Genomic DNA, 26,851 nt, shown 5'->3' with positions numbered 1-26,851 from the left:
GATGTTTTTGAAACAGTTCTAGCTGGCTTTGTTTTTGAAATACAGGGAGAAACCGAAAGTTTGACCACTTCAGTTAACGTTTGCATTTTAAATACAGATAGAATCCAGCGATGTACTCAAGATACGAGCTCAGGTTATGTTTTTTTAATCAATAAATTACGAAGCAAGGAATTGTTTTCGCTTTGATTTGATTCGAGTATAATATGTTTAACTTTGAGTTGTTGAAATTAGAACTGCAATCACTTAAGTTGAGTCAAAGATAAGGTAAGTTTAAATAATTAGTCCTCAAGTGTAGCTTGTAACCAGTTTTCAATGTAATACATGAATGAGCAGTGATAAGGACAAGGGCACCATTTATTGTTCTAATTCATATTTAATTTTTGTTTTTCGGTATAATAGACTGGAACTTAACATTTCAACTAAATATCCACTATTAACAAATAATAACTCTGTGAAATTTGTAAAATGTTTGTTATCTGTCAAATCCGTGTCATATTTGTATTTGTTGGAGTTTTCAGCATTAACCAAATTAACCAAAAATAATTAAAATTGATAATGAAATTACAATTTTTAAGTTATTTGCACACTAAGGAGTAATATTTGGTGGCACCCCAAATAATATTGACGAACAGCATTGTGAAATTAACTTCATTGGTGGTATCTTTTGGAGTATTTGCTCAGCTCACTTTTATTAGCAATTTTAAAATTCTTTATTAAATGTCTTCTTAAACATTTACTTTTTTAAGAGGCAACTTACTTAATTAAGGTTATGTGGATAGGTCATTTAATATAGGAAAAAATGTTCCGACTAGAGTATAACCTCAAATGTTCAAATTTATTCTAAAATCCTAAAATTATTATATACAGTTAGTGTATTATATAAAAGTTCTCTTACTCATTTACATTCTTCACAACTTATAAAGTAAATAAGTTTACTAAATCTAAAAAGAAAGAAGGATCTTGAAAAAAATTATGTCCATTTTGAAATTTTATGGGTTTATATATCTATTTGATGTTTTGAAAAGAGGTTTTAAAATATTGTATTTTTAATATCTGTTAATTACCGCGGAATACAAAAGTTTTGAACGTAAGCTAAAAATTATATCAAAAGCAGTCAAATCCGTAAAATAATTGGAAAATCCATGAAATCTTTGAAATGACATGGATGGTGGTTCATCCCTCGCGAATTAAAGACAGGTTTGATATTAGATACACGTATATTTTATAAATTAATATGCAGTTGTATATGAACCCTAAGTAAATAACACTCTCTTTATCTCGCCCGCGTTCCCCCGTGTAGGAAAAACGCAAAAAAATCTCCGATAAATCGAAAATACCGTCGACGTTGTTGTATTTATTACAAAATCTGGAAGAGTTTTTTAAGTTCGACCATCAGTTGCCAGTCCGTCTTAAGCAAGTCGTCCCTGAAGTAATCTTTGCACGCGTCTATGGACTGCCGGGATATCTGCAACAAAAACCAAATCACCGATCACAAGTGCTGAGGTGGCCGCGATTTATCGCCGATTCCGAGAACCAACGATCGCGCCATCTGGCGATTAGCTAATTAAAACTAATTAATCGCGATTAACTGATGCGGTGACAAATCCGACAGATAATTTATGTGGTCAAGGCCGTCGCGACGATATTCGCCGGGCGTCTTCTGACGTCGCGCGCTGAAAAACGTCTCTTCGCGCCAGTGGCGTGCGCCCGTTTCTATATACGCTATGTGGAAGGTGCTTTTGGAGATCGAATTACCTCAACAACAGGTTAAACAACCAAAACTAATATGGGTGTCTGAGGCTCAATTTTCATGAAAAGAATAACTTTTAAACCCGGCCCAAGATACACGGTCGATTAAATTGTACTCAGTTGCATAATGTCTTAGACTGTTTCAGAGAAACCATTTTAGTATTTCTTTCTTAGTAAATTTAATTCCAATTTTACAAAAAAAAAATCATAAGTTGTATGATTCAAAACGAGATTCTACTGAATTCACTAGGTTTGTATTAGTGTTGGGGCTGCTCAATTGACCGGTCAATTGGCCACTTCTTAATTGACTAGCCAAATTCGATCAAAATGTTTTAAACAACAATTATAGAGTGTTAGTGTGTCAAATTTCAAGGAAAAACCGAATAAGATACTTAGTGATACGGAGAATCCCTATAAAAATATCCACTCCATTTAGTACTCAGAACGAGGTGATGGCGACATAACGCACAATATAAATAAATATAAATTGTATTTATTTTTTAAATTATTTCGGTCCATACACATAACAAAATTTGACTGGTCGATTCTGCAAGCCTAGTTTGCATACGGGGTGTCCCAATTTATGTTGAATAACTTGTATCACAACTGAAATGGGACACCCCGTACTTTTACGCATTTTTATATTCTTTACACTAAACCAAGGGAATTTTATAATTGACATCTAATAATAGCGTAACATCTAATTGTTATTGGTTTGGAAAAAAATTTTTTTCATAAAGAATCTAGAAATGGAGAAACTGAAGCCAGCTGTAAACAAAAATTGAATTGAATTTTCAAGAACCTCATTTCCAACTTTTGTATAATTTTTTGAAGTTTTTTTAAAAGAATTAAAAATATACAGGGAAGACTATGTAATATAACATTTTTTCTGTTCATAAATATTGAAGTATAAGTTTTTAAAATATTATATTTAAACCATCAAATTCTACGTAAGTACGTTTTTTAATGCATATTTTCGAGAAACATGCTAGATATCTCCAACCATTATCCCGCTATACACAAAAGGTAATGTTGAAAGTAATATCCCGCCATCTTTCAAAGCTTTTAAAGTACGGGTATGTGGTCTCCACATACATAAAGGTTGCATCCCTTGTTTTCGTCAAATAGAATGTCCTTGAGGGAACGGATAATTCAGTTAATTGGCGAGTTCTTTTTTAATGCTGATGCCTCCGAGGGGTCTGGATAAGCGTTCAGATGCTTTAGGCGTGTTTAAAGGTGAACTGGATGAAATTGTGAAAATAAAAAGAAAAACGCGGATAAAATGGATGGAAACGTCGATTCAGGAGAAAAATAAATACCGGCATATGGCATTCAGAGAAGTGTCCTTGTTTTTCGAAAAATTTACCAAACCTCATAAGAGACGCTAGTTAAAATTTTTTCCGTCTTATAAATCGGTTAATACTTCCTTCGTCGATACCATCTTTTACCTTTACTGTATTCTACCAGAACCGATATTTGCGTATGCAAGGAACTTGAAGAAATATGCGCTTTCCAACACTTGGTTAGAGAGTAATATAAATATAAAAAAAAAACATCTTGTGAGAAATTTTTTACCTTGGTCGTTATGCCTACAATGAAGGTGCTGGTCTCTTCCATTATTTTCTTGAGTGTTAATTTTTTGCAACTAGGTTTGTTTCAAATGGTCCAAAAATTAATGTTCATTTTCATGATTTTAATTTTTTTGGTTGAAAACAAAGCCAGATACGGAAACTCAAGGGTCAAAAAAGTTAGATTTTTAGTAGCTCATTCAAACGAAATAACAAAAATTGTCAAAACTGGACACAATTTTAAACAAGTTAACAACTTTAACATGGTAAATGACATTGCCAAATTTTTACAAAATCGGGCAAAAAATATTTAAGTTAATTTCATAATTCCCAAAAGACTTCTTCAAATAGTCGACTCTTGAAGTACTATGCTGTGTAACACATCGGATGTTTTACGGATCAAATCATTTTTTCTATATATAAAAATATCCTCCTTTAGAAAGGGGAGTGTACAATTTGGCCAGTCCTGTGCTGCAAAATATTAATCTATGCTAGTTTTTATTTTAGTTCGGTGAGTTTTAGTTAGTTAACAGTTTCATCCGAGTATAGCGATTGTTTAATTTTTTGCTGGAAGTAAACTTTGCAGTGCCCTGGCGCGAAGCCTTCAAACGTTCCACAAACGAAAAAACAAACTCGGGCGCGCTCAGACGTGGCCAAACATCCGGCCCGCGATCCCGCATTCTAAATCGGACTTTTTGTTTATAGTATTTTCGGAACCTAATTTCGCGAAATGTTAACCAAAACCTAGCGAACGTAAGCACGAGTGATGAACGAACCCGCTCTAATTTATTTCGGGATTTTCCTAGAATCGAATAGTGTTCGACATACCAGAGGGCAACTCTTTCAAAAATAAATTTCCCCACATTATCATAAAATGATCAATAATAGTATTAACGATATGATCCAAATAATAAAACTTCAATCCATCAGTTTTAGCGAAAAAAACAGAAAGAAATCAGCTTATTGGTCCGAATTCGTTGAACGCGCTCTAATTCCTCATGCTTCTATCTTCCTGCCATGCGTCAGCTAGCAACTAAACATTTTCATATATATTATATAGTTATGGCTTTTACTTCATATTTATTATTATTTTTTGACTAACATTTTATTTCTAAAGAAGTTAGTAGTTGCAGTGTAAATCCCTTTCAATTATACAGGTTGTTCCGAAATTATTGCACCAAATGGATATTCTACTTCGAAAATAATGCCTAGTTGTCTATATAAACATATGTCCCGACAAGATTCTTTTTCGAGAGAGCGTTGAAAATCTAAGAAAAAACTTTTTTCATTCTAATTTTCAAACCACTCTGAATATTTTAGTGCCATTTTGTATACTGCTTTCAACCAGCAAAAGGCATTTTTTTATGAAAAACATTTCTTTTAAGTTAACCAGTGACGCCCCTGGCAAATTTGTATAAAATATTTTTTAAGTAAACAAAAATATTAAAAAAAAACATTTTGATGCATGACGAAATCGTGAAAATTAGACATTAAAGAAAAATTCCATACAAATCTAGTACGGAGGTAGTTATTGTTTAAAAATCATCATCACGTTTTCTTCCAAAGCTTTTACTACCAATGTCTGTCTGCCCGCGAGTCGTAAATTAGCAATAAAACAAGTTTAGTATTAGTTATTTAAGAAATTCCGAAAAATTCACAAGTTAGCATTTTAAGTAAACCGGACATTTTTCCGCATTCTTTCGTGGTCATGGTCGTCGCCGCTGCCAATTTTACAGTACGGTGCAGACAAGATAACCAAATAATTATTACTACTTCGCTCTAAGCTACATTTCGTTGTTAGTAAGATATAGTAATTATTCCTGTTAGTGTTTGATATTCCGTCCTTTATGTTTTTTTTCTACTTCTTGAAATAAGTATTCAGTTATTCGCCCCTGGTTTTCTTTATAACTATACCTCTAGGTAAAGTGTCAATGTTTAAAGAAACCTATAGCAGGGTCATTTTGAGTATTTGATATCATCCATTTCTATTAATTTCCATTTTTAACTAGAAATATTTACGCATACATATCTATAGTTATAAGTCACTAGCCAACATAATAATAATGACCTGTCTCTCTAAATGATCAAAAATAGTTTTTGCGATATGATCCCAATAATAAAACAACTTCAATCCATCAGTTTCAGTGAAAAAAAAAAAAGTAAATAAATTGGTCCGAGTTACCAGAACGCGCTCTCATTGCTCATGACGTCAGTGTTTATATCTTCCTGCCATGCGTCAGCTAGCAGCTAAACGTTTTCATATGTTTAATACATTAGATATGGCTTTTACTACATATTAATTATTATTTTTCGACATTGACTTTCTTTCTATAGAAGTTAGTAATTGCAGCGTAAATTCATTGGTTCCGAAATTAATCCACCAAATGCATAACCTACCTTTTTCTAGTTTACTATATAAACATATGCTCGGAAAAGGTTCCTTTTCGAGATACAAAGCGTTGAAAATCTAGGAAAAGAAAAAACACTTTTTTACCATAATTTTTAAACCACTGCCATCTTGTATACTGCTTTCAAGCAGCAAACGACATTGTTTAATGAAAAATATGTTTTTTTTTTTAAATAACCAGTGACGCCCCTGCCAGTTTTATATAAAATATTTTTTAAGTAGAAAAAAAGGAGCTGCATTTTTATAAAATGAAAATTTATTGTGAAATCTCAATTGAATTTCAAACAACGTTTCACGCATCGTTTTCAACTAAAAAATATAACATATTGATAATAAATTATCATAAATCTTGTACGGAGGTGGTCTCTAGCAAATTTCTTTAAAAATTTCAAATCAAAAACTGGCTTGCTGCTTGAAACCAGTCTATAAAATGAAAAGAAGAAGAAGAAGAAAGAAATAAGTATTTAGTTATTAACCCGTAGTTTTCTTTATGACTATGCCTCTAGGTAGGGTGTCAAGGGTAATTTTGAGTATCGGGCATCGTCCATTTTTGTTAATTTTTATTTTTAACTAGAAATCTTTACCGATACATATCTATAAGTTACTAGTCAGGATGATTTAGTCTAGACTCTAGAATATATTCTGAAATTACTGAAATATTCAATTTTTCTTTTTGTTAATTAGTTGCAAGAATTTTGTAACATCATCTATAGGGTCTTTGCACAAAGCTACTAAAGATATAGAAGATAGTAGAAGAATTTATGAAGCAACTATGAAAGAAAAGTTGAGAAGGTCCATTCAACATGCGCATGCGCGAGATTTAAAATCACATTCTTAACCAATGACCTTTCGGAAGTAAACAACCAACATGCCCGCTGACAGATCGTCAAAAAATTTGGATTCTGCATTTTTACAACAGCGCTTTCTCAAAATATGCCTAGATCTCGTTAGAATATTATGGAAGAACGAGTTAAGTGTGCTGAAATCTCTGTTTAGAGAGAAAATGGTGGAAATTGCAAGTTAGTTGGTGCAATATAAAGGCAAGCGCGGAAAATTACTAGCTTCTCTACAAAGATATGAATAGCGTCTGCGGAGCATCAATTTTTACCGTGGTAGAGCCACTATATTACCTAATAGCTATATTTATTATTATTGCAGTTATTTAATATTTATTTTTATTGCAATGTATTACATAGTTATTAATTATTACTAATTAATTTTTGCTTGGAACCCCTATTAAACAATGATGTTCAAACTTTTTACTAACCAATATGTTTATCCATTAATTAGAGCAGAAAAAATCAGAAATAGGATGTGATTTTTAAATTCTCTATTCAATGCAATAAAATTAAAAAACGATGCAACATTGACATTCATCTCAATGCAATGGCAGTAGCCTATAATCCAACTAATGCAATTAAACATTGATAGACCCCATGTACCACACAAAAGGTTTCCTTCAGTGTAGTACAAAAAACATTCTTGAAAAGCACTAAAAGAAAGCTTTAATGCAGACTCTGATTTTCTACAGATTTTCCAGAGTAAAATTTTACTTTCTTTTGAAAATTGTAAAGAGTGCCTCGTAATTGGCTATAAAGGGGAACGTAACACTAAAAAAAATCAACTTAAAAAACTAAAAGCAAATTCAAAGCAAAAGAAGATAAAATAAATCTGTTTTAACATAAGATTCCTTTGAAATACTTCTTCTTCAACAAAGGATCATCTCTTTAACGTATTCTGGTTCTGAATAACTTCTATAATCATTTCAAAAAATCAAAATTTAAAATACGTAATCTTAAATAGAAGAATCATATATGGAGGCGGAGACTTTTTTCTGCTAAACCATTTTTCGAACTGAGAAATTCTTTTTCTGTGTTGACCTACATATAAAAGGTATAAAATTGAGTTGTTGCTAGACAAATCGTTTAACCACCAAGATTGGGGAGTTTTGAAAAACTGATGTTAAAAGTTTTTCTAGCGAAACTTTGGTTATCTTTTTAATAAGCTTTATACAAATGGGTCATAGTGAACACTCGTAATGATCCCGCTGCACCATTTCGCTGATGCAATGCGGGACGTATCGAACGGGGGAAAAATTCTATTACGCATTAATCCGTATTGATCGACTCAGAACAGAATGAAACCGAGTCGAAATGCTGACCCAGTTTCGGTAGGAGGGCGGCTGGAATTTGCGACTATGTCGACAAGGGACCACGCGTGAGGTTCTTGCAATTGCACATACTGTTTCTAAGTATTTAAATTTTAAAAAACTGGTTGAAAACACATCAGTAATCGTTTACTATAACAGTCCGCGAATGTTTTAATGCAAAATTGGTATGCAGGTCTTTTAAAACGTCATTTGGAGGACAGTGGAGTCAACGTTACGTGGATTCCTTGATAATGATTCACTAGAAAGGAAAAAACGATATGACAAAGGCTCAATGAAGGTGTTTAGGAATGTTGATGCAGGATGCATTCGCTGGGAAGTGCATGTGAGAGTGTAATCAGATTCCGTCACTTGAAACATTGCAACAGAAATTAAAAGAAAATGGTCGATTTACTGGCAGTGGTGAAATATTTAGATTTAAAAATATTGACCAGCGTAGTTGCATTAAAGAGACCCAACGATTGATGGAATGGAAACAATAGTATATTATGCAACAAGTGCGGTAAACGGCATTTGACTCACGAGTTTATTTGACACGAGCGGAACGTAGCCGAGCAAGTGTTTAATAAAAAGTTTACCGAACGTGTGACATACTATACTTTTTCTATGATCGTTAGTTTTTGGGTAGATTTTCGCCAAAAAACACGAATACATTCACTGACATGACCTTCAGAATTGACAAACGTCAAAATTCAAGGCGTGGGAAATACCTCTGAAAACATCCGATTGCTCCCAAACCCGTGCGGTAAAATATCGGAAATGTCCGACGTGACTCGGATCCGTGGGAAACGAAACTGACGTGGTAAAGTGACGCTTCCCGCATGCTAGATCGGTGGGTAATTCGGTATTTTACAGACGGGAGTAGAAAAAAATGTTTAACTCAAATTAGACGAGACTCGTTTTGACACAAATCTTAGATTACCACCTTATCACTGCGACTTGAATCCTATAGAAATGTTATGGGCCGAATTAAAAAACAAAGTTAGACAGAATAATATAAACCCAAAAATGCTCTCCCATGTAAATGATATAATTAAAACTCAGTTTGAGTTAATACCAGAAAGCAGTTGGAGAGAATGTGTTATTCATATACTTGAAGTGGACAATACGTCATATACTTGAAGTGGACAATAATTTTAAATTATAATTATATCGTTAGATGATAACGATAGCACAGATTCAAACTATTCTGACCACTAATTATATTTAATATGCACTTATTATTTATATAATTACAATTATACAGTACGCAATACAACAGAATGTTTCCATACATTTTGTGCTTCAATTTCCTTACTACTACCCCGGACCGGTTTGATTTATTGGCCCAAAACATCCATACGAACAGATAGCATTATTACAGTCATGACCATTTATCGTGTATCGGTCCAGATCTGTCTCGAACCTGCGTAATTCAAATATGGGGTTTTTATTTATTTATATTTACCAGAAATAGTATTAGAAGGGTTAACTTCATATTTTATTATTAAACAATATACATACAGCTTTCTCTCATAGAACATTTGTGACCCTAAATGCTACTCCGGCTTTAAGTAAGACTGTTGAGGGCTGGAAAATGCCGTAGAGCACATTTTAAAAATTAAATAAATAACATAGAACCTATTATAATTAATATTAATGAATGAATATTTATTTAATCTTTTTATTTTGAAAACATCTTAAAGTCCGTCTGAGATGCTGTCCTACAATACGACTGGTCAGGTGTTTTGTTGCCGTCGACAGTTTATTTCGATAATTGCCAGTTCAGCCGATATACTTTGAGACATACTATACCGTTCTAAGGTAATTTTTGACACATAATAAATAATATCATGTGTATGCTTATCGATTGTTCGACTATGTGCTTTGTGTTTTCCTTTTCCATTGTTAACCTTTCATGGCATTTTGTAACAAATAACAAAGATTTTGGTTGAGGCTCTTTTAGACATTATTTTAGCAGAATCTTTGTAATTATCAAAACAAAGATTTGAGAGCATTTTCTGTTCAACAATGGGTTATGCACCAAAGTTTACGAAACTACGAGGGCTGCCTTTTATATTTCGGGATTTTCTTAAACTAGTCCTGCCATCTGGCGACTAACGTTTTTATACGGAAGTTATATGGAAGTTTGACATTTTGAGGTTAGGTTTACTCAGTTAGGTTTTGGCGAACGAGTGTTGTTTGTCTTTTTTGTGATAAACAAAAAAAATGTGAGGGTTAAAAATGGAACTTAATAGCGAGCATTTTCGTGCAATATTTTTTTTACAACTTCAGACGTGGATTAACTCTAGGACAACTATTTACCACGAGTTTTCGGACTTCAGTCGTGATCGTAGCAGTTTTCTTAAGGATGAATTTCGTGAAGGTTGTCGAAAATCGGTGGTTGTCCAAGAAAACATTGAAGCAGTCCGGAAACTGATTTTGCAGGATCGTCATGTGACTTACCATGAGATTGAGGTATCTTTGAGCATTAGTGGGACCAGGATACATACAATTGTGCATGAACATTTTGCCTCTAAAAAGATTTGTTCGTGTTGGATTCTACACAATTTGACATCAGCTCAAAATAAAGGTCATGTTGATTGGTAGAAGGAAATGCTAAAAAAATAAGATCGCGGCGCTTTCAAACACGTCTATGATATCGTGACAGGTGATGAATCATGGATCTATGCATATGAACCTGAAAGTAAGCTGCAGTCGACTGTGCGAATGAGACAATGCCCACAAAAGTTGTTCGTGCGCGAAGCACCTCGAATCAAATGGTAGCCTGTTTTTTTCAGGAAAACTGGCCACGTTGCAACTGTTTCTTTGGCAAAAATGTAAAACAATAAATTCTGAATGGTACACACCCATTTGTTTGCAGAAAGTTTTCGAAGAAATTAGAAAAACCAACTGCCGAAGACGAATCACTCTCCACGACGACAATGCTAGCTCTCCACGACGACAATGCTAGCTCTCCCCGATCAGTGCAAACAAACAACTCTTTGACCATTAAAAACGTTGATTTTATGAATCACATCCACCATATAGTCCTCATTTAGCAACTAATGGCTTCTGTTTATTCCCATACATTAAGAATAAATTAGGTGGGCAACGATTTTTGACACCAGAAGAAGCGATTGATGCGTTTAAAAAGCATGTTTTTTAGGTGCCCGACTCGATGTGGAAAAAGTGCTTTGATAATGCAATGAATGCAAAAGTCTATTGATCATCAGCGTGAATATTTTGAGAAGCAATAAACTCATATTGGTTGGTAGCTTATCGTTTTTTACTACAAATCTCGAAATATAAAAGGTAGAACTCGTACAAGAACGTTTGGGTTTTTACCAATTCGCTGATACTTCAAAAATAGATCAATCCAATGCGCACTTAGTTTTGCACGGTCAGAGAACAATCCGAGAACTGCTCTAGAACTTTACAATCACGAAAACTCCCATAGAAATCGACAATCGTCTCGTGCTAAGGTAACCAACTGATTGACGCTTATCGGTGTCGCCAGATATAGAAGGCATCCCACGTGTTTCGCAAAAACTGGGCCGATCGAAGCAATTTATGGTAATGGCCGGTACCTAGTGGTCGGTGCTTACACCTCCAACCCGTCGACAGTAAACGTTTACAGATGAAAATCGGTTCCACTTTTGGTTCACATACAAAAGAAATTAAACAGATTTTTGAGATGAGATCTCGTGCGTTTGCGTTTGTCATTCGAATGCATTGGTTTGTTTACTTTAACCTATTTTTATTTTACTAATTCCAGATCAGGTGATTTAGTGTGTTACATTTATTTAAATTCGTGTCCTACCAAAATGATGGGCCAATGACAGATTCTAGAGAAGCTTTTAGAGCTAGAGTCTTTATAGGAACTTAAACTTTTAAATCTTTTAGAAGAGATTTTTTTGACTATTCTGGATTTTCCTTAAGAGTCAGAGAAAGCTTTAATCGACAAAAAATGATATTTTCGCCGTGTTATATCTATCTCCGAAGTCACAAACTTTAGCGATCAGTTTTTTTTTTATAATTTCGACATTTCCACTCATTTTGCGACTTTCCTTTAATTTATTTGCCAAAAAAGTTCATTTCGGCATGCAAACCCCTTAAAAAAATTTAAAAGGAAAAAGGAGTAAATTTTAAATCTTTTTTGAAAACGTTAGAAAGACTTAAATTTTTTTCTAACCTTTTCAATTTGTATTATTGTTTCATCACCAAATGATAATGTGTAAAAATATATTGGTAAATAAAGTAATCAAAAAACGAGAACTCCTCATTATAAAATTTATAAAAACGAGCAAGATCAAGTCAGCAATCCCCATTACGCCATTGCCACACCAGTTTAGATCGGGTTGTTGTTGAATTTAGAGCGATTTTCGAAAAACGGCTGAAAGTTCTCCGAAAAACATGGCCGCTGATGTTTCAGATGAATAAAATTGTGCTTCCCACGTCGCGAAATGAGAGAGAAAACAAAAACTAGTCCGTCAAAATGTTTCCCCGTTACACTTACCTTACTAACCAACATATCAGTCTCGTCAAAATGGCGGCCAAACATTTTCGGCGCCTCGCCCGGTATGGGCTCGATTTTAATGCAAATTTCCATCCCCTTGCGCGCGTTCTCGACCGGTTTGTGGTTACTCTCGATGCTGGTCACCACGCCCACGTCCAAAAACTGCGAATGACAATAATAAGGTGTGTCGCTTCGACATTATGGTCAGCCGAGGAAAAGGTTCGTTCGTAGCAAACAACTTTCCCAAGAAAAAGTGATGTTGAGGAATAGGCCATTTGTTTGGTCAATATTCGAGATTCAAACAAACTAATTTTAAATGAATGAAAAAATAGTGGATTCCAATATTCAAAAACTGTACATCTCGAAAATTTGTGTACATTTTCACTATCAGAGCTTTCACATGACTCAGTACTTTATCAAAATTTTCGTTTATCATATTGAAAAACTGTTTAAAGTGTTCTGGCTCCTTTTAAAATTCTTTTTAACCCCCTATTTTTCTTATTTTCTTGCCAAGTTCTAACCCATCACCTACTTCCAGTGATGATAAGTCTCAAAAAATTATTAGCAGCAAGGGTAAAAGGAGCACTTCAACTTCAACTTTCACTTCATTTCACTTTCATTTCAACTAAATAAGGACTATTATGAAACAACTTTTGCAAAACAACAAAAACAGCCAAACAACCTCTAAATACAATGAGTTTGTTGAATGACATTTTGAGACGTATAAACTAACGAAGTTTGTTGTTAGTATAAAAGAAGTATGTTTCATCCAGAAGAATTTTCATGATTCCATTTATCAACAAAAATTGCAGGAGCTTGAGCCGTTTTCATGAACCAATGAACAGAGTGAGGTTAGGTCATTTTTTGGTTAGTGATATTTAGTAACTTCTGAAGCTATCTAAAAACCTTGTTTTTATTCATTTCAGCGTATAAATACTCAAGAAAGAAATTGAAGTAACTAATTGAGAGAGAGAGAGAGAGAGAGAGAGAGAGAGAGAGAGAGAGAGAGAGAGAGAGAGAGAGACCCGCGCTACCTCACCTCTTTGCTAGGTACGCAGATGGGTGTTCCCTCCTTGACGATACCCGCCTCGACCATGACGCCGCAGACGATTGGATCCCTCGAATTGAATACGAACTGGGGCAACACGCGCAGCTTGCAGGGGAACACAGCGATGTGTTTAAACTCATCCCGTTTGCGCTGCTTCAGCTCCTCACGGTACGCGGTGAACTTATCGAACAGGTGGTAAATGATATCCGCCTGGAAGATTTTCACGCCCATGCTGTCCGCCAACTCCTGCGCGTCCTTTTCGATCTTCACATCGAATGCTAAGATCGTCGCGTACCTGGTTTATAAAAATCAACTCTGCGGTCAAATTCATTTGAAATAATTATTAATTAATACTAAAGGCAAATTAAAATCAGTGACTTTGTCTTGAATACAGCTGAATACAACTTCACAGAACATGCGACCTTATACTTCTTTAAGAATAACTCCGCAAAAGCAATATCCCCGACACAATGGACTCCTTGACTTTATATATAACATTAAATGTTTTGTATTTAACAGAAATGTATAACATCGACCTCAGGGTAATATTCACTGATGTAAAATCGCCTTAATCAAGACATAACAGATACTTACTGGGGATCGTGCTCTAACATTATGGAGGCTTTCATCACGTCTTTTTTAACAACTGGTCCAATTCTGATGCCCGCATACTGAAACAAACTAAAACTAATGACCAACATCCTTTTATTCGTCCCTTTGGTATCTAATTTGTCTTTATCTCACTAACTTAATATAGCGATGTTTGAAAGAGTGTTAAAAAAGTTAAACTTGAATATGCTAAGAAACACTTAATCCAACCAATGGGGACCTAAAGTCTTTCGTTTCTTAGCACCTTGGATTAATCCCAGTGTTGAACTTATGGGGTTAAAAAAAACTCAATTTGCTGTGTTAAGAAGCATTCAATAGCGATTATCCTAAGATCGTAATCATAGCTTTTCAAGAATTTTTTTTTTTAAATCGACTAAACCACTTTAACAGCCTATTCAGCAGACAAAATAAAGTAGAAGAATTCATATAAACTTTTTAAATATTTTAAAAAAATGTCTTCTAGATTTTGGTTTCATTTGGTAGGCATTATTATATTAAACCCGTTCTTGTTTAACCAGTGGCGTTGGTGAGACCATTTTATTTAATTTAAATAATAAAAATAGGTAGATACGGCAATTAGGTCCACATGCAAAGAACATGTTTTTTCTCTCGAATATAGTTCGTTATAGCGAAAAAACTGGAAATATCATTTTCTATCTATAACAAAAAGGTGATAAATCATTGGCGTACCACTTTTTTCATTACTCAAATTAATTATAAGGGTCTCACCAGTGAAACAGAAATAAATTTATCTAGGGTATAAATTTGTTTTTAAGTGGCAATACTACTTGCCGAGCTTAAAAATAAAAGTCAGAAGAGGTTTTACTTTAAAATAGCAAAAAAACGATTTTTTTCGCAATATTTCAACACCTAGCATCACTGAAATGAAGCATTTTAAGACAAAATAGTTGTTAAGGTTTCTCCAATATAAATTGGGCGGTGCTTATAATTTTGCTAGTTCGGAAGCACAAAACAAAAATGGACCTAATTTAAATTAACTATTTAATATTCACTAATGCTCTGAATTGTACACAACAACAGCTTCCACAATACAGTTTAAGTATGATAAAATGGATTTCAAAGTAACATAGTTTGTCAAGTTTGTTTACGGTTAGCTGTGACATTTTTTTTGTTATCTCAAAAATTTATGACATTTTCAGATTTTAAAAATTTGGAGCATCTCTATAATCAATTGAAATAATTTCCGCGAAAAAGAAAAATCTACCACCGAAACCTCACCGGAATTTTGCTGACCCTTAAAAATTCCAGCAACGCTTCCAACGAACCGAGCGTGGACGCCTGCACGTATACGCCCCTCTCCTGCAGCTTTATGTTGGAGAGAGCGCTGCGCAATTCGCGCGACACCTCGTCACGCAGGACATCGATCTCGTCCGGCTTGTGCGCGACGTAGAGGTTCAGGCCAGCGATCGCCTTGTCTAGCTCTTTGGCGGCGATTTTCACGCCCTGCGCCGCCCTCACCTCTTTGTATTCCATGTACGCGTTCTACGGCCGAAATGAGAAAGAACCACATTTATCAGATTTACACAATTTAATTCATTTCAAAAACAATTTATTTCCATTTCCATTATTATAGTAAACTATTATCACATATCACATAAAACTCATTTAAGCTATGAAAAGCATGACGCACCAAACTATTACTACTACAGTTATTTAAAAAAATTTACACAGTGCAACATTTTCACTGACCACTAGGTTATTGGCCACAATGGACAATTTTACGCAATTAGACCTTAACTGTTTACGTGGTTAAAAATAAAGACTTGAAAAAAAAAGTTGACAACAATAAAAATAACGAGGTTTAGAGAACATTGTTCTAAGGATTTGCTTTTGCGATTTAAATGCTTGCCAGAACGTGATGAGTTACCCTAACACACAACACTATAGTTCACTCATGAAGAAACATATGCAATATAATATAAACATAAAAGATCTATGGAAACCAATTTAATTATTCTCCACATCACGTAGTCAATAGGTAGACAGTTTTTTAAAATATCATCTTTGTCATTTGTCTAGGTCAGGTGAGAATCAAAATAAACACCTACAAATTTAGCTACACCACTCTGACAGGTACCCAGTCTGATTAAAAAACTTTTATTTATGTTTTTACAAGAAAACACCAGAAACTGTGTTTTATTCGCATTCAACGTTGGCAATAAGCTGCCATCCTAACAATGTTAGGGTTGAAACTACTGCTGAATAATATAAAAAGAAGTAAAAAAACAGAATCGTCAGAAAAAGAAAAATAACTGCCAGCAAAAAGTGAGAAAATGTCATTAAAAAATAATAAACAAAAAGAGGACCTAACAAGTTTCCTTCAAGAACCCCATTTAAATCTGTCTTAGATTCTGAGATAATACTAATTAAAACTATCAGTTCCGTTACTGTCCATCAAGTTCTACTACTTAAAAAATATTATAACGAATACCATAACTAAATAATTTGTTAAGTAGCATTTATAAAGTCAAAAGAGCGTTGTAAATTGAGAAGACCATGTTTGCAAAGTGAATGTAATTGATTGCTGGATCTCTATCCGAGAACGCTAATAAACGCATGTAAAAGGCTTTTTCAAAGATTTTGTAAAACATGAACATGAAGGGAATACCTCTCTAATTACGAAGTACGAGTTAAGAGCTGCATGCTTTAAGCAAAATGGGAAGTTACCAGCGGAAAACCAGTAACTTACAAGATATGTTAATAGCTTAGCGATAAGTCATCTTATATATCTAGGTATTTTTTTATAAAGGGCGGTGGATTACAATATTCGGGGAGCAATTAATAATTTTACCAAAGATTTATTTAAATTAAGCTAGATAAAACATGTATCATACCCCTCTGAATTGTAATAAAATACACTAAACTTTATTTGGTTTTTAAATGTTAAAACCATGTTAACTTTACATAAATTTCAACGATTTCTACAGGTGGATATGAAGATTTTTTTGATGAATTTAAAGAAAAATACTTTATTAAAATATTCAGTCTAGTCTGTCTAAGTAGTTACATATATTATTTAAATTAGGGTGTCTCAAAAAAATGTTAAGTTTGACAGGTTCAATGTTTCGTAAATTCACTATTAGACTGATCTGTCTCTCCATTTTTGGTGGTCACTTAAGGAATTCATTTTTTTCCTCGGATTAACGGACACTTAATAATATAACCTTTATAATATTTATATAAAAATTTATATCACGGAGACCCCTTAGATCGTTTACCGCAAACTCAAATGGATGTAACATTGCCTAAAAATTCCTAATATTTTTTTTCTACTTTTAAATTCAGTTCTGGATAACTCTCTTACATTAACAGTAGTTATACCTTTTTTGACACTACGTAGAGACTTTTCAATATTTGCGGTTAGGTAATTTAATCTTTTGATTGAAAAACACGATTTAAATAATGCAAAAATGTTAATTCATTCAGGTTGAATAATAATCAAAATTACAATAGGATAATAACAATTGGACTTTTTTCTCGATCCGACAAGTTAAATATTAAAACTATATGCCCGGTGGCGCACAGAAGATGGCGTATTAGAACTATGATTCCATTCTGATTACTTAAAATTTCTAAGATTTTAAAACCCTGAAACGATTTCAAATTCAGATTTAGATAACTCTCGTATATTTTTAACAGCAGTTATGCCATTTTTGAAACCTATATTGACTTTTTCAAAATTTGTTGGTTGTTTTAATGAAATTTATAATTAACAGATACGTTAAATAAATTTCAATTTTAAAAGCATTCAAGTCTTCAAATTTTCTCATTCTCAAACCTTTACGTATTTTTACCGGGTTAATTAATTTTATTTTTTTAACTGAAAAAAAAAAAGATTTAAACAATGAAAAAATGCATAATATAAATCGAAGAATTGAGAAGACCAAGTTTGTAGAGTTAAAGTAACTAATTACTTGATCTCTGTCTGAGAGCGCCAACAGACTCATGTAAAAAAAAGACTTTTTCAAAGATTTTGTAAAACTTTAACGTGCAGGCAATACCTTTGTAATTACGAGTTGCATGCTTTAAGCAAAATGGGAAGTCACCAGTGGAAAAAGAGTAACTTCCCAGATATGTCAATGCCCCGGAGTTATGTGTATACTTTAAAGTTAAGCATGTAACATTTTTATAACCAGACAGATATAGGAGATATATAGGTAGCTCTAAGGTGGAAGAAACTTGATATTTCAGATATGATTTCCCTATGCTATCAAAAAAGTGAAGGTTGAACTGATCAACAGCAGCTGTTTTGTTTCTACCTCGCGTTAAGAAAAATTTTTGCAAGTACACAAGAATCTTAAAAATATTGTTGTAATGTTTCGTTGCCGAGCAGGTATTCTATTCGTGGTTTCTTTTAAATGATTAACATAGTTTATGTAAATACAGTAACTTATCACTGTCATTAATTATTTCTTCAGTTATCCAAGGGCTACTGAAAATACCTAACAATCAGTTATGAGAATGAATACCGACCAGTCGATTTTCAACAACTCAGATTGGAAGTTTTTCAAATTACTTGTTTTGTAGAGCAATTACTTTTATAAAAATTTTGAAAATTATAAGATTTAGCAGGAAAAGAAACCTTCTAACCCCCAGAATGCCATACCTTCACTCTGAGTTCTCTGAGCGGCTGCGGCATCAGCAGCGACCGAATCTGAGTGACGATCGGTCCGTCCGTGCCCGCCACCAACATGGTCTCGCCCTCCCTCAAGCGACCGTTCACCAAAATGACGTCGATCGTGGTGCCCAACCCCGGTATCGCCTTGACCTAGAACAACAAAAATGTCGGCGACTGCGAGAAGACATGGTGATGCCTTTTTGCCTCAAGGACGGTCGCCTGCAGCTCGTCCGAGTACATCAGGCGTCTGGGCAGTTTCGTTTGGCAGTAGTCGACGATAAGGGCGAGCAGATTGCCCATACCCTCGCCGGTGATCGCACTGGTGGGCACCAACGAGATATACGTCCGCGGGTCCGGGTTTTCGTAGAATAGCGCCGCGTTCAACCCTAAAACGAAAGACATCTAGAAATTGAGACGCGAACGAGACGAACAGCGGAACGAACAGGCAGAACACCAGGACTTGAATGTTCATATTTTTATCAATGATTTAAATAATAATGGAAAAAAACAGAACATATATTTTATTTGGGTATTTTTTTATAAAGGACCGTGTGTTAAATATTCAAGGCTCAATTAAGAATTTTACCAAAGATTTTTTTTAAATTAACCCAGATAAAACACATGCGATACAAATTCCAAAAGTTCAAATTGGAGTGGTAAACTCAAGAAAAAGAAACTGCCTTGTCCTCCTCTATACTAATTTAATGTAAAATCCTCTTGTATAAAGAGGCGTTAATAGTTCAGTACGTCTCGAACACTTAAGTGCTCATTTTTAGCTAACGGCTAAAATAACATATTTGGAGTGTAAAATAGAAAATAAAAACAGAATCTTATCCTGAGCAGAGATAATTGATACATTTTTTTCGGTAAGATGCATTCTTTTTATACATACTAAAATATTTCATATAGTGTCACCACTAAAGTCAACACCATATGGCATTTTTTGTTAAAATAAATTTATAAATTTTTTATTGTATTTTTTAAGTCAGTTGCCTCCCTAAATTGTAATAACATCAACTAAACTTTGTTTGGTTTTAAAATGTTAAACTTTAACGATTTCTACAAATGCATTTAACGATTTTTTAGCGTTTAACACTTTATTAAAATATTCAGTAGAGTCTATTTAAGTAGTTTCAAGATTGCAATTTATTTAAATTAGGATGTCAAATGCCAATTTTGAAAGGTCCCGGCAAATATTTAAAAAAATTAGTAAATTAACTATAAGCCTGTTCTGTTTCTGCATTTTTGGTGATCACTTAAAGAATTCATTTTTTTCCTTGAATTAACGGAAAAAATTTTACGGTAAGGATTCTTCATATTTTCAATTTGTGGACATCAGATTAACATTTGGTAAAATTGGACTTTTTTCTAAAAAGTCGCCAATTTAAACTATACACCGGGTGGCGCACAGTGGGTGGCCTACTAGAAGCATGATTTCGTTTTAACTGTTACTTTTTTACTTAAAACTACTTAAAAACTAGACTTTTTATTTTTTATATATATATTATTCATCTATTTTACTGTAAAAAAAAAACCTGAAATGATTTCAAGTTCAGATTTAGATAACTATCTTATATTTGTGGGTTCTTTTAATGAAATTATAATTAACAGACTTATTAAATAAATTTCAAATTTAAAAGCAATCAAATTTTGAAATTTTCTCATTCTCAAACCTTGAATGTTTAGGTATGTTTGCCGGGTTAGTTAATTTAATGTTTTTGATTGTTAAAAAAAAGATTGAAATAATACAAAAATGCATAATATAAATCGAAGAATATTTGTCGAGATAAATTAAATTAATTGCTTGATCTCTTTCCGAGAATGCTTATAGACTTATGTAAAAAAAAAGGATTTCTCAAAATTTTTATAAAACCTCAAATAATTTTCAATTTTAAAGGTATGTACATTTTCAAATTTTCTCATTCTCAAATGTTGGATGTTAAGTATTTTTACCCGGTTAGTTAATTTTATTTTTTGATTCAAAAACATGATTTACATCATGCAAAAATTTTAGAAAACATTAATCCAATCTTGATAATTATTTACAAAAATATTGAATAATTAACCGAATAAAAAAATTAACTAATCAAAATTTTACAGCGAGGTCTTTTTATATTTTCAATTTATGGGCATCAAACTTAACATTAGGATAATAACAAGTGGACTTGCAAGTTAAATATTAAAACTATATACCGGGTGGCCGGGTGGCCTATTAAAAGTATCTGAGTGATTCCTTTTCAACTGTTACTTTTATACTTAAAATTTCTTACATAAAACTAGACTTTTTAATTTTTTATGCATATTATTTATCTACTTTACTATTAAAATACAGGTCTGAAACGATTTCAAAGCGTCAAGGACGAGAAACAACTTTCAAAGTTTCTGTTCCACAGTAATGACTCATTTCTCCACGGTACATTACATAAAACGAATCTAAGTTCAAAAATCATATAAACTCCTTGTTCTCTTTCCTCAACGCCATGTTTGTAAACAGTATTCAGATGATGTACTTTCAACATGATTCACTAGACGTTTCATAAATCTAAAGTCATATAAATTCAAATTTAAAAACTTGTTAAAGTTTAAAGACAAAAGTTATTGAACAATAATTTTTTTAGTTCAATCATAAAAATAAGAATTCATAGATAAATTTTGGAAATGCACATGACCCGGTAATGACATTTTAACATTTAGGTGATATATTATAGATTCTCTTTGAATGACTAATTATATTATATAAAAAATATGATGAAATATGGTCATGATCATCTAATTAGTACAGAAATTTCATTAGATTATTCATTAATCACCAGTAAGAACAAACAATACAAGGCAATTAAAGCACGGAACTATTAAGACTTCTTTAATGGTCCAAACCCAAATTTTTTTATTTAGTAAGACATAGGCATAGGGGAAACCTGAACAAAATTTACTTTGTTTCTTGAATAGAATGTAGAAAAGAAATAATATACAGGACTGCCATTTAAATTAATCCAGATAATATACTTCCATAGCCTTTCACTTCTGGCATCGTAATTAATGAGTTTTTTCGGGCTGTTAGGCCGTGGTCTATTAGTTTTGCTACCATAGCTTTCAACTGGTACTGCGGCAGCCATCCTCAGTAGATCGTAGCGCGACCAATAGACCACGGCCTAAAGTATTGATCAGTTGATCAGTTCGCTAGATATTTCTAATAAGTCCTACGTTGCGCCACGGCATACTGTGTATACTGTGCGACGCTTTCTGGCCTCTACCTTGTTCCGCGAACTGCACTACCACCGATTTCGACCGCTGATCAAACTCCAGCTGCGTGTTTGACGCCTGCGCTTTCAGGATGTCCCTTACATCTTTCCGGCTCATGGTTTGCCAGTCGTACAATCTGGGAACCAGACACTTTCATTATAGCTGCGTTCGAATTGATGCAAGAATCTAATGGAATTATTATTTTCTGCTTAGAGTTGGACAAAGTACTTACCAAAAATAATTTCATCATTTTATCATTAAATAGATCTCACACAGAATACCAGTTGAATGCAAAAAAATTACAAATTTTACACAAATAATATCTAGCTATAAGTGAATACCACTAAACCTGAACCTAATCTAACTAACCACAAATACAATTAGTTTTTTAATTGCACATTTCGTTATTTACAAACAACATATTTCCTTCAATTTCGCTTTTTCAGATTTTGAGATTAAATACACAATTGGTTATTAATAAAAATTAACAGATTGCATCGACACAAATTAATTCTATATCTGTTTTTAGATTCACATATTTATTTTTAAGTTTCAAAAAACATGCTCCAACTATCAACTGGAGATTCCTCATAAAAAAAAAGCAGGTCCTCCCCACGCGGTCTTAATATTAAAAGAAACAACTTTTTTACAATATGTTAAATATTTTTTGTCGGATTTTGTTCAAATTTTAATTTTTGAATTCCTTTTAGACTCTTGAGTTGTTTTGGTAGTTTGCCTAGTTTAAGAGGGAAAAAACATTTGCTTTTAAGATCCACTAATATACAATGTACTTAATTTTAAAATATTATATATATATATATATATATATATATATATATATATATATATATATATATATATATATATATATATATGTATATGTATATATATATATATATATATATATATATATATATATATATATATATATATATATATATATATATATATATATATATATATATATATATATATATATATATATATATATATATATATATATATATATATTGTTGTTCATTTAATTATAAATATAAACATTCAGCAATTACATTTCATTATTTACAGTTTTTAATTGTACATACAAAGAAACTGTATTTACTAATTATTTCTGTTATTATATAAACCCTGATTTCACGTCAAAATTGAACTCACGAGTTACATTACTATTTATATTTATAGCACACATTATCAAAACTTAACAATTATCAACAATATTTATTATTATTTTGGCCCAGTACAGTATATGTTTCTGACATGTTTGAGGTTATGTAGAGCCACATTTATTTTGGTTATATAATAGTTGTTTTTTAACATAAATCTTATCACTGATTTGATATACAGTTGTTTAAAAGCAAGTAGCTTGCTCTCTTCAAAAAGTAAGGTAGTCGGGTATTTTTTTTTTAAATACATTGTTTTTATAATCCATTTTTGAGCTACCTGCAACCCCAGCACATGCATCTCATAGACATTACCCCACACCACTAATCCATAGTTCATTAATGACTCTTATTAGTTTTCTAATTTTGCTAGTTACATCATTAGTTTGATTGTTTCAAGTAAACAGTTCATCAATAAGGATGACCAGATATTTTGTAAAAGTTTTTCATTTAAGAAAGTTGTTACATTTACAGTCTAGGTCTTGTTCACAATGCGATTCATGAAGTCTTAGTCTTAGGTAACAAAATGTGTTATGTTTATATTTAGGGACAATAGACTATGGTCTAGCCATTGCTTTAATCTTCAAGATTTACCCAACAGAATCACTGCTGTACCATCAGCAAAACAAAACACATTTCTCTCATTAGTGACAGAAGTTATTCAGTTAATGTAAATGTTAAATATCAGCAGATTAAGCACTGTGCCCTGCGGCACACCAAATCCCACCTGTAAGCTATCAGCCAACATATTTTCACACTTTGTGTTCTCCCACTCAAATAGGATCTAAATAGGTTATTATGTATGTTATGTATAATATATTTTTATTCACTAACTAGGGTAAGAGTGAGACTAAAAAATTAAAGAGCTGATCACTCACCTATCAATTTTGTTAAGGGCTACTATAAAGGGGCACTTTTTATTTTTCAGCAAATTAATCGATTCGATGGTCTGCGGCTCGAGGCCGTGCATAATGTCGACGACGAGGATCGCGATATCGCAAAGGGACGAACCCCTGTTTCGCAGATTCGAAAACGACTCATGCCCCGGCGTGTCAATGATCAGCAGGCCCGGAACTTTCAATTCCATCTCGTTCGCCTGAAATCAATGACGACGTCAATCGCGTCACCGCGCGGACAAAGGTCACGCCCTCTCACTTACACCTTTAACGATCTTGATTTGTTCCTTGATAGCCTCAACTGGTACATTGGTGGCACCGATCTGCTGAGTGATGCCCCCCGCCTCCCCGTCCTGCACATTGGTCCTCCTCAACTTATCCAATATCTTGGTCTTGCCTGTGTCCACGTGGCCCAACACGCAAACCACCGCCGCCCGGAGGTTGTCGACGGTGCGGTTTCGCTCCGCCTCCTCCTTCCGTTTCTACGCAAACAATCCGCCATTGATAACCGCGAAGGTTCGGACCTCACCGCTTCGTCACCATAATTCTTTCCTCCGCCCTTTCCTTCGATCTTTCAACCGCCGATTTTAATTCTTCCTCGTCGTCCTCGTCTTCCGACTCGCTCTCGCTCTCCTCCTCCGACTCGCCCTCGGAACTACCTTCTTCAGATTCATCATTCTCGAAAGTCTGCACTTTGGCAGCGTCTGTTCCTTTAGATTCAGTTTCTTCCGACTCACTGTCAGAAGATGAAGCGTCCCACGTGTCTTTAACATCGTCGCCCTCTACTTCCTCTTCTTCCACTGCTATAAATAGAACTGGTGCACTAAGCCCAGATCTGCTTTTAAATTGTTACCTTTTGTCTCCTCTTTCAGTTGTATGATGTCTGCTTTGTCACCGATATCACTCTGCTCTGAAGATTTTTCCTCCGACTTTACTTCATCTGAGGTCTCCTTTTTTTGTTTGCTAGGTTTGACCCTGGTACCCAGCCTTGGCTTTCTTTCACCGACATCGGGTAATTCCACGCCCTTGGCCTACAAAAGATGTCAAATTACCAATTTATATAAGACCCCTACCAAAGAATTACCTTAAGACTATCAATCAGTGCTTGGGCTCTCGCGCGGTCCGCTTTTTGTTTAGCTGTCAACAATTTTCCTTCTGCTTTCAACCTCTCTTTCCTCTCTTTTTCCTTCTGCTTTTTCTTATCTTTCCGCTCTTGTTCCAGTTTCAAAGCTTCCAATCTAGCTCTCTCCGCTTCTTCCTCTCGTTTTATCCTATCCTCTTCTTCACGTTTGAGACGTTCTTCCTCTTCCTTAATTTTCCTAAGGGCTTCCTGCATTGCAGCAATGGTCTTTTTTGCAGGCCCTTTTTTGTTTTTGGTTTCCTTTTCATCTTTTTCTTTACCACCTTTCTTCTTCTTACTGATTTTCTCTTCATGAACTTCAGTAACTTCACTTTCAACATCCACTTTATCCTCCTTATCTTTAATCTTTTTTTTCTTCTTTTTGCTTTCTTTCTCTTCCAAAACTTCTTTCTCGTTTTTCACTTCTTCATTAGGAACTACCGTGATGGCACTAGACTCCTTATCAATGTTCTGATGTTTAGTTTTCTGAGCCAACTTTGTTTGCTTTTCTCTTTCCTTCTTCTCCCTTTTCTTTTGAGCTGCTGTTTTGACTGTGCCAATTTCCTCTGATTCTTCTTTTACATAATCTGGTTTTACACTTTCTGCAATATTCTTGTCCTTACTAACTTTTGCTGGTTTTCTACTTTCCTCTTTCATTTCCGGGCCTTCCTTCTTGATTCCTGTAATATTTACTTCCTTAACCCAATTTTCAAAGATTAGTACTACTTTGATAAAAACACACCCACCTGCGTATTCCATTTCTAACTCTGCCAAAGCCTTTTCAATTTCATCAACACTATCAGCCCTTTTCCTTCCCTTTTTGCCTTTTTTACCACCTTGCTCTTTAGTTTTCGATTCATTAGCTTTTTTCTTACTTTTATCAACAGTTTTTATGTCATCATCACTATCATTGTTAGGCATTGGTTCATCCTCTAAATCGTTGTCTTCAATTTGCAAAATGGCAAAGGATTTCTGTCCCTTTGCTATGGGAATGGTATCATCTTCTGAGTCTTCAGCTTTGATTTCTTGTTTTTTACCCTTACTCTTGGACTTTTTTGACTTTGTAGCTTCAGTATCCCTATCTTCCTTTACTCTAAAAACGATATTCATCCAATAAATATAGGAATCGTAAAATAAAATGTGATTGAACATAACCTGCATTTTTTTAAAAATATGAAATAAACATACTTGCCGGATTTGTTCTGCTTAGTAGCGGTCTTATCGGTAAGTTGTGGAGTATCTATTTCAATCTCTGAATCGCTGAAATAGCCGAAAATGATAAATAGTCGGTTTTTGCGAACATATTTTAAATATTCTTTTCTAACCTTTCGTCGCTTTTCGCCCCTTTGCGCTCCTGTTTTTTCGCTTTAACCATTTCGAAGTGTTCTTGATTACAGTTTTACAAATTCTGTCACTAGCCACTATCATAAGTAAAACGAAAGTTTTTTGAAGTTGAAAAAATTGCTGAAAATAAATTGCTTCGAGTTAAAGGCAACCTGACCCACAGAACGGGTCGTTTTTCTCTAATCCAATCCACGAAACCAAACTGAACACAGAACACAGAAAACGTTACCAACTTTTTTTAAAGGTCACTCACTGGATGAAAAGATTTTTGTTTTGCAAAAATATTCTTAAACACTAATGGCTATTCTATATATAATTCTTCAGTGAGTCATAAAGCTCGTGTCAAATCAAACTTGGGACTAAATTGGCGTTTATCAAAGTTTTCTTCTTTTTCATGCTGTAA

The 26,851-nt window shown here is 33.7% G+C and overlaps 1 protein-coding gene across 2 annotated transcripts; it reads right to left on the bottom strand.

Moving 5' to 3' along the window:
• Positions 1-977: 977 nt before the first annotated feature.
• Positions 978-26,725, bottom strand: LOC132704417 (eukaryotic translation initiation factor 5B). 2 transcript variants are annotated; one of them, XM_060674407.1, is made up of 16 exons: positions 26,430-26,725; positions 26,293-26,364; positions 25,851-26,197; positions 25,069-25,784; positions 24,838-25,015; positions 24,525-24,784; positions 24,248-24,466; positions 23,967-24,184; positions 21,940-22,064; positions 18,890-19,071; positions 18,674-18,835; positions 15,286-15,549; positions 14,032-14,108; positions 13,429-13,732; positions 12,390-12,551; positions 978-1,465 (listed from the first exon to the last, which is right to left on the bottom strand). In XM_060674407.1, exons 1-16 carry the CDS (start codon positions 26,477-26,479, stop codon positions 1,358-1,360), a joined length of 3,444 nt encoding a protein of 1,147 aa, XP_060530390.1. In that variant the 5' UTR covers positions 26,480-26,725; the 3' UTR covers positions 978-1,357. The 2 variants fall into 2 exon arrangements, with proteins under 2 accessions (XP_060530390.1, XP_060530389.1); XM_060674406.1 differs by having other exon boundaries at positions 979-1,465; positions 24,525-24,787; positions 26,430-26,660.
• Between the last annotated feature and the right edge of the window lie 126 nt (positions 26,726-26,851).

Source organism: Cylas formicarius, unplaced genomic scaffold (genome assembly GCF_029955315.1).
Source record: "Cylas formicarius isolate icCylForm1 unplaced genomic scaffold, icCylForm1.1 PGA_scaffold_7__23_contigs__length_41026272, whole genome shotgun sequence".
Lineage (NCBI taxonomy): Eukaryota > Metazoa > Arthropoda > Insecta > Coleoptera > Brentidae > Cylas > Cylas formicarius.
This window is presented reverse-complemented; position numbering and strand designations above follow the sequence as displayed.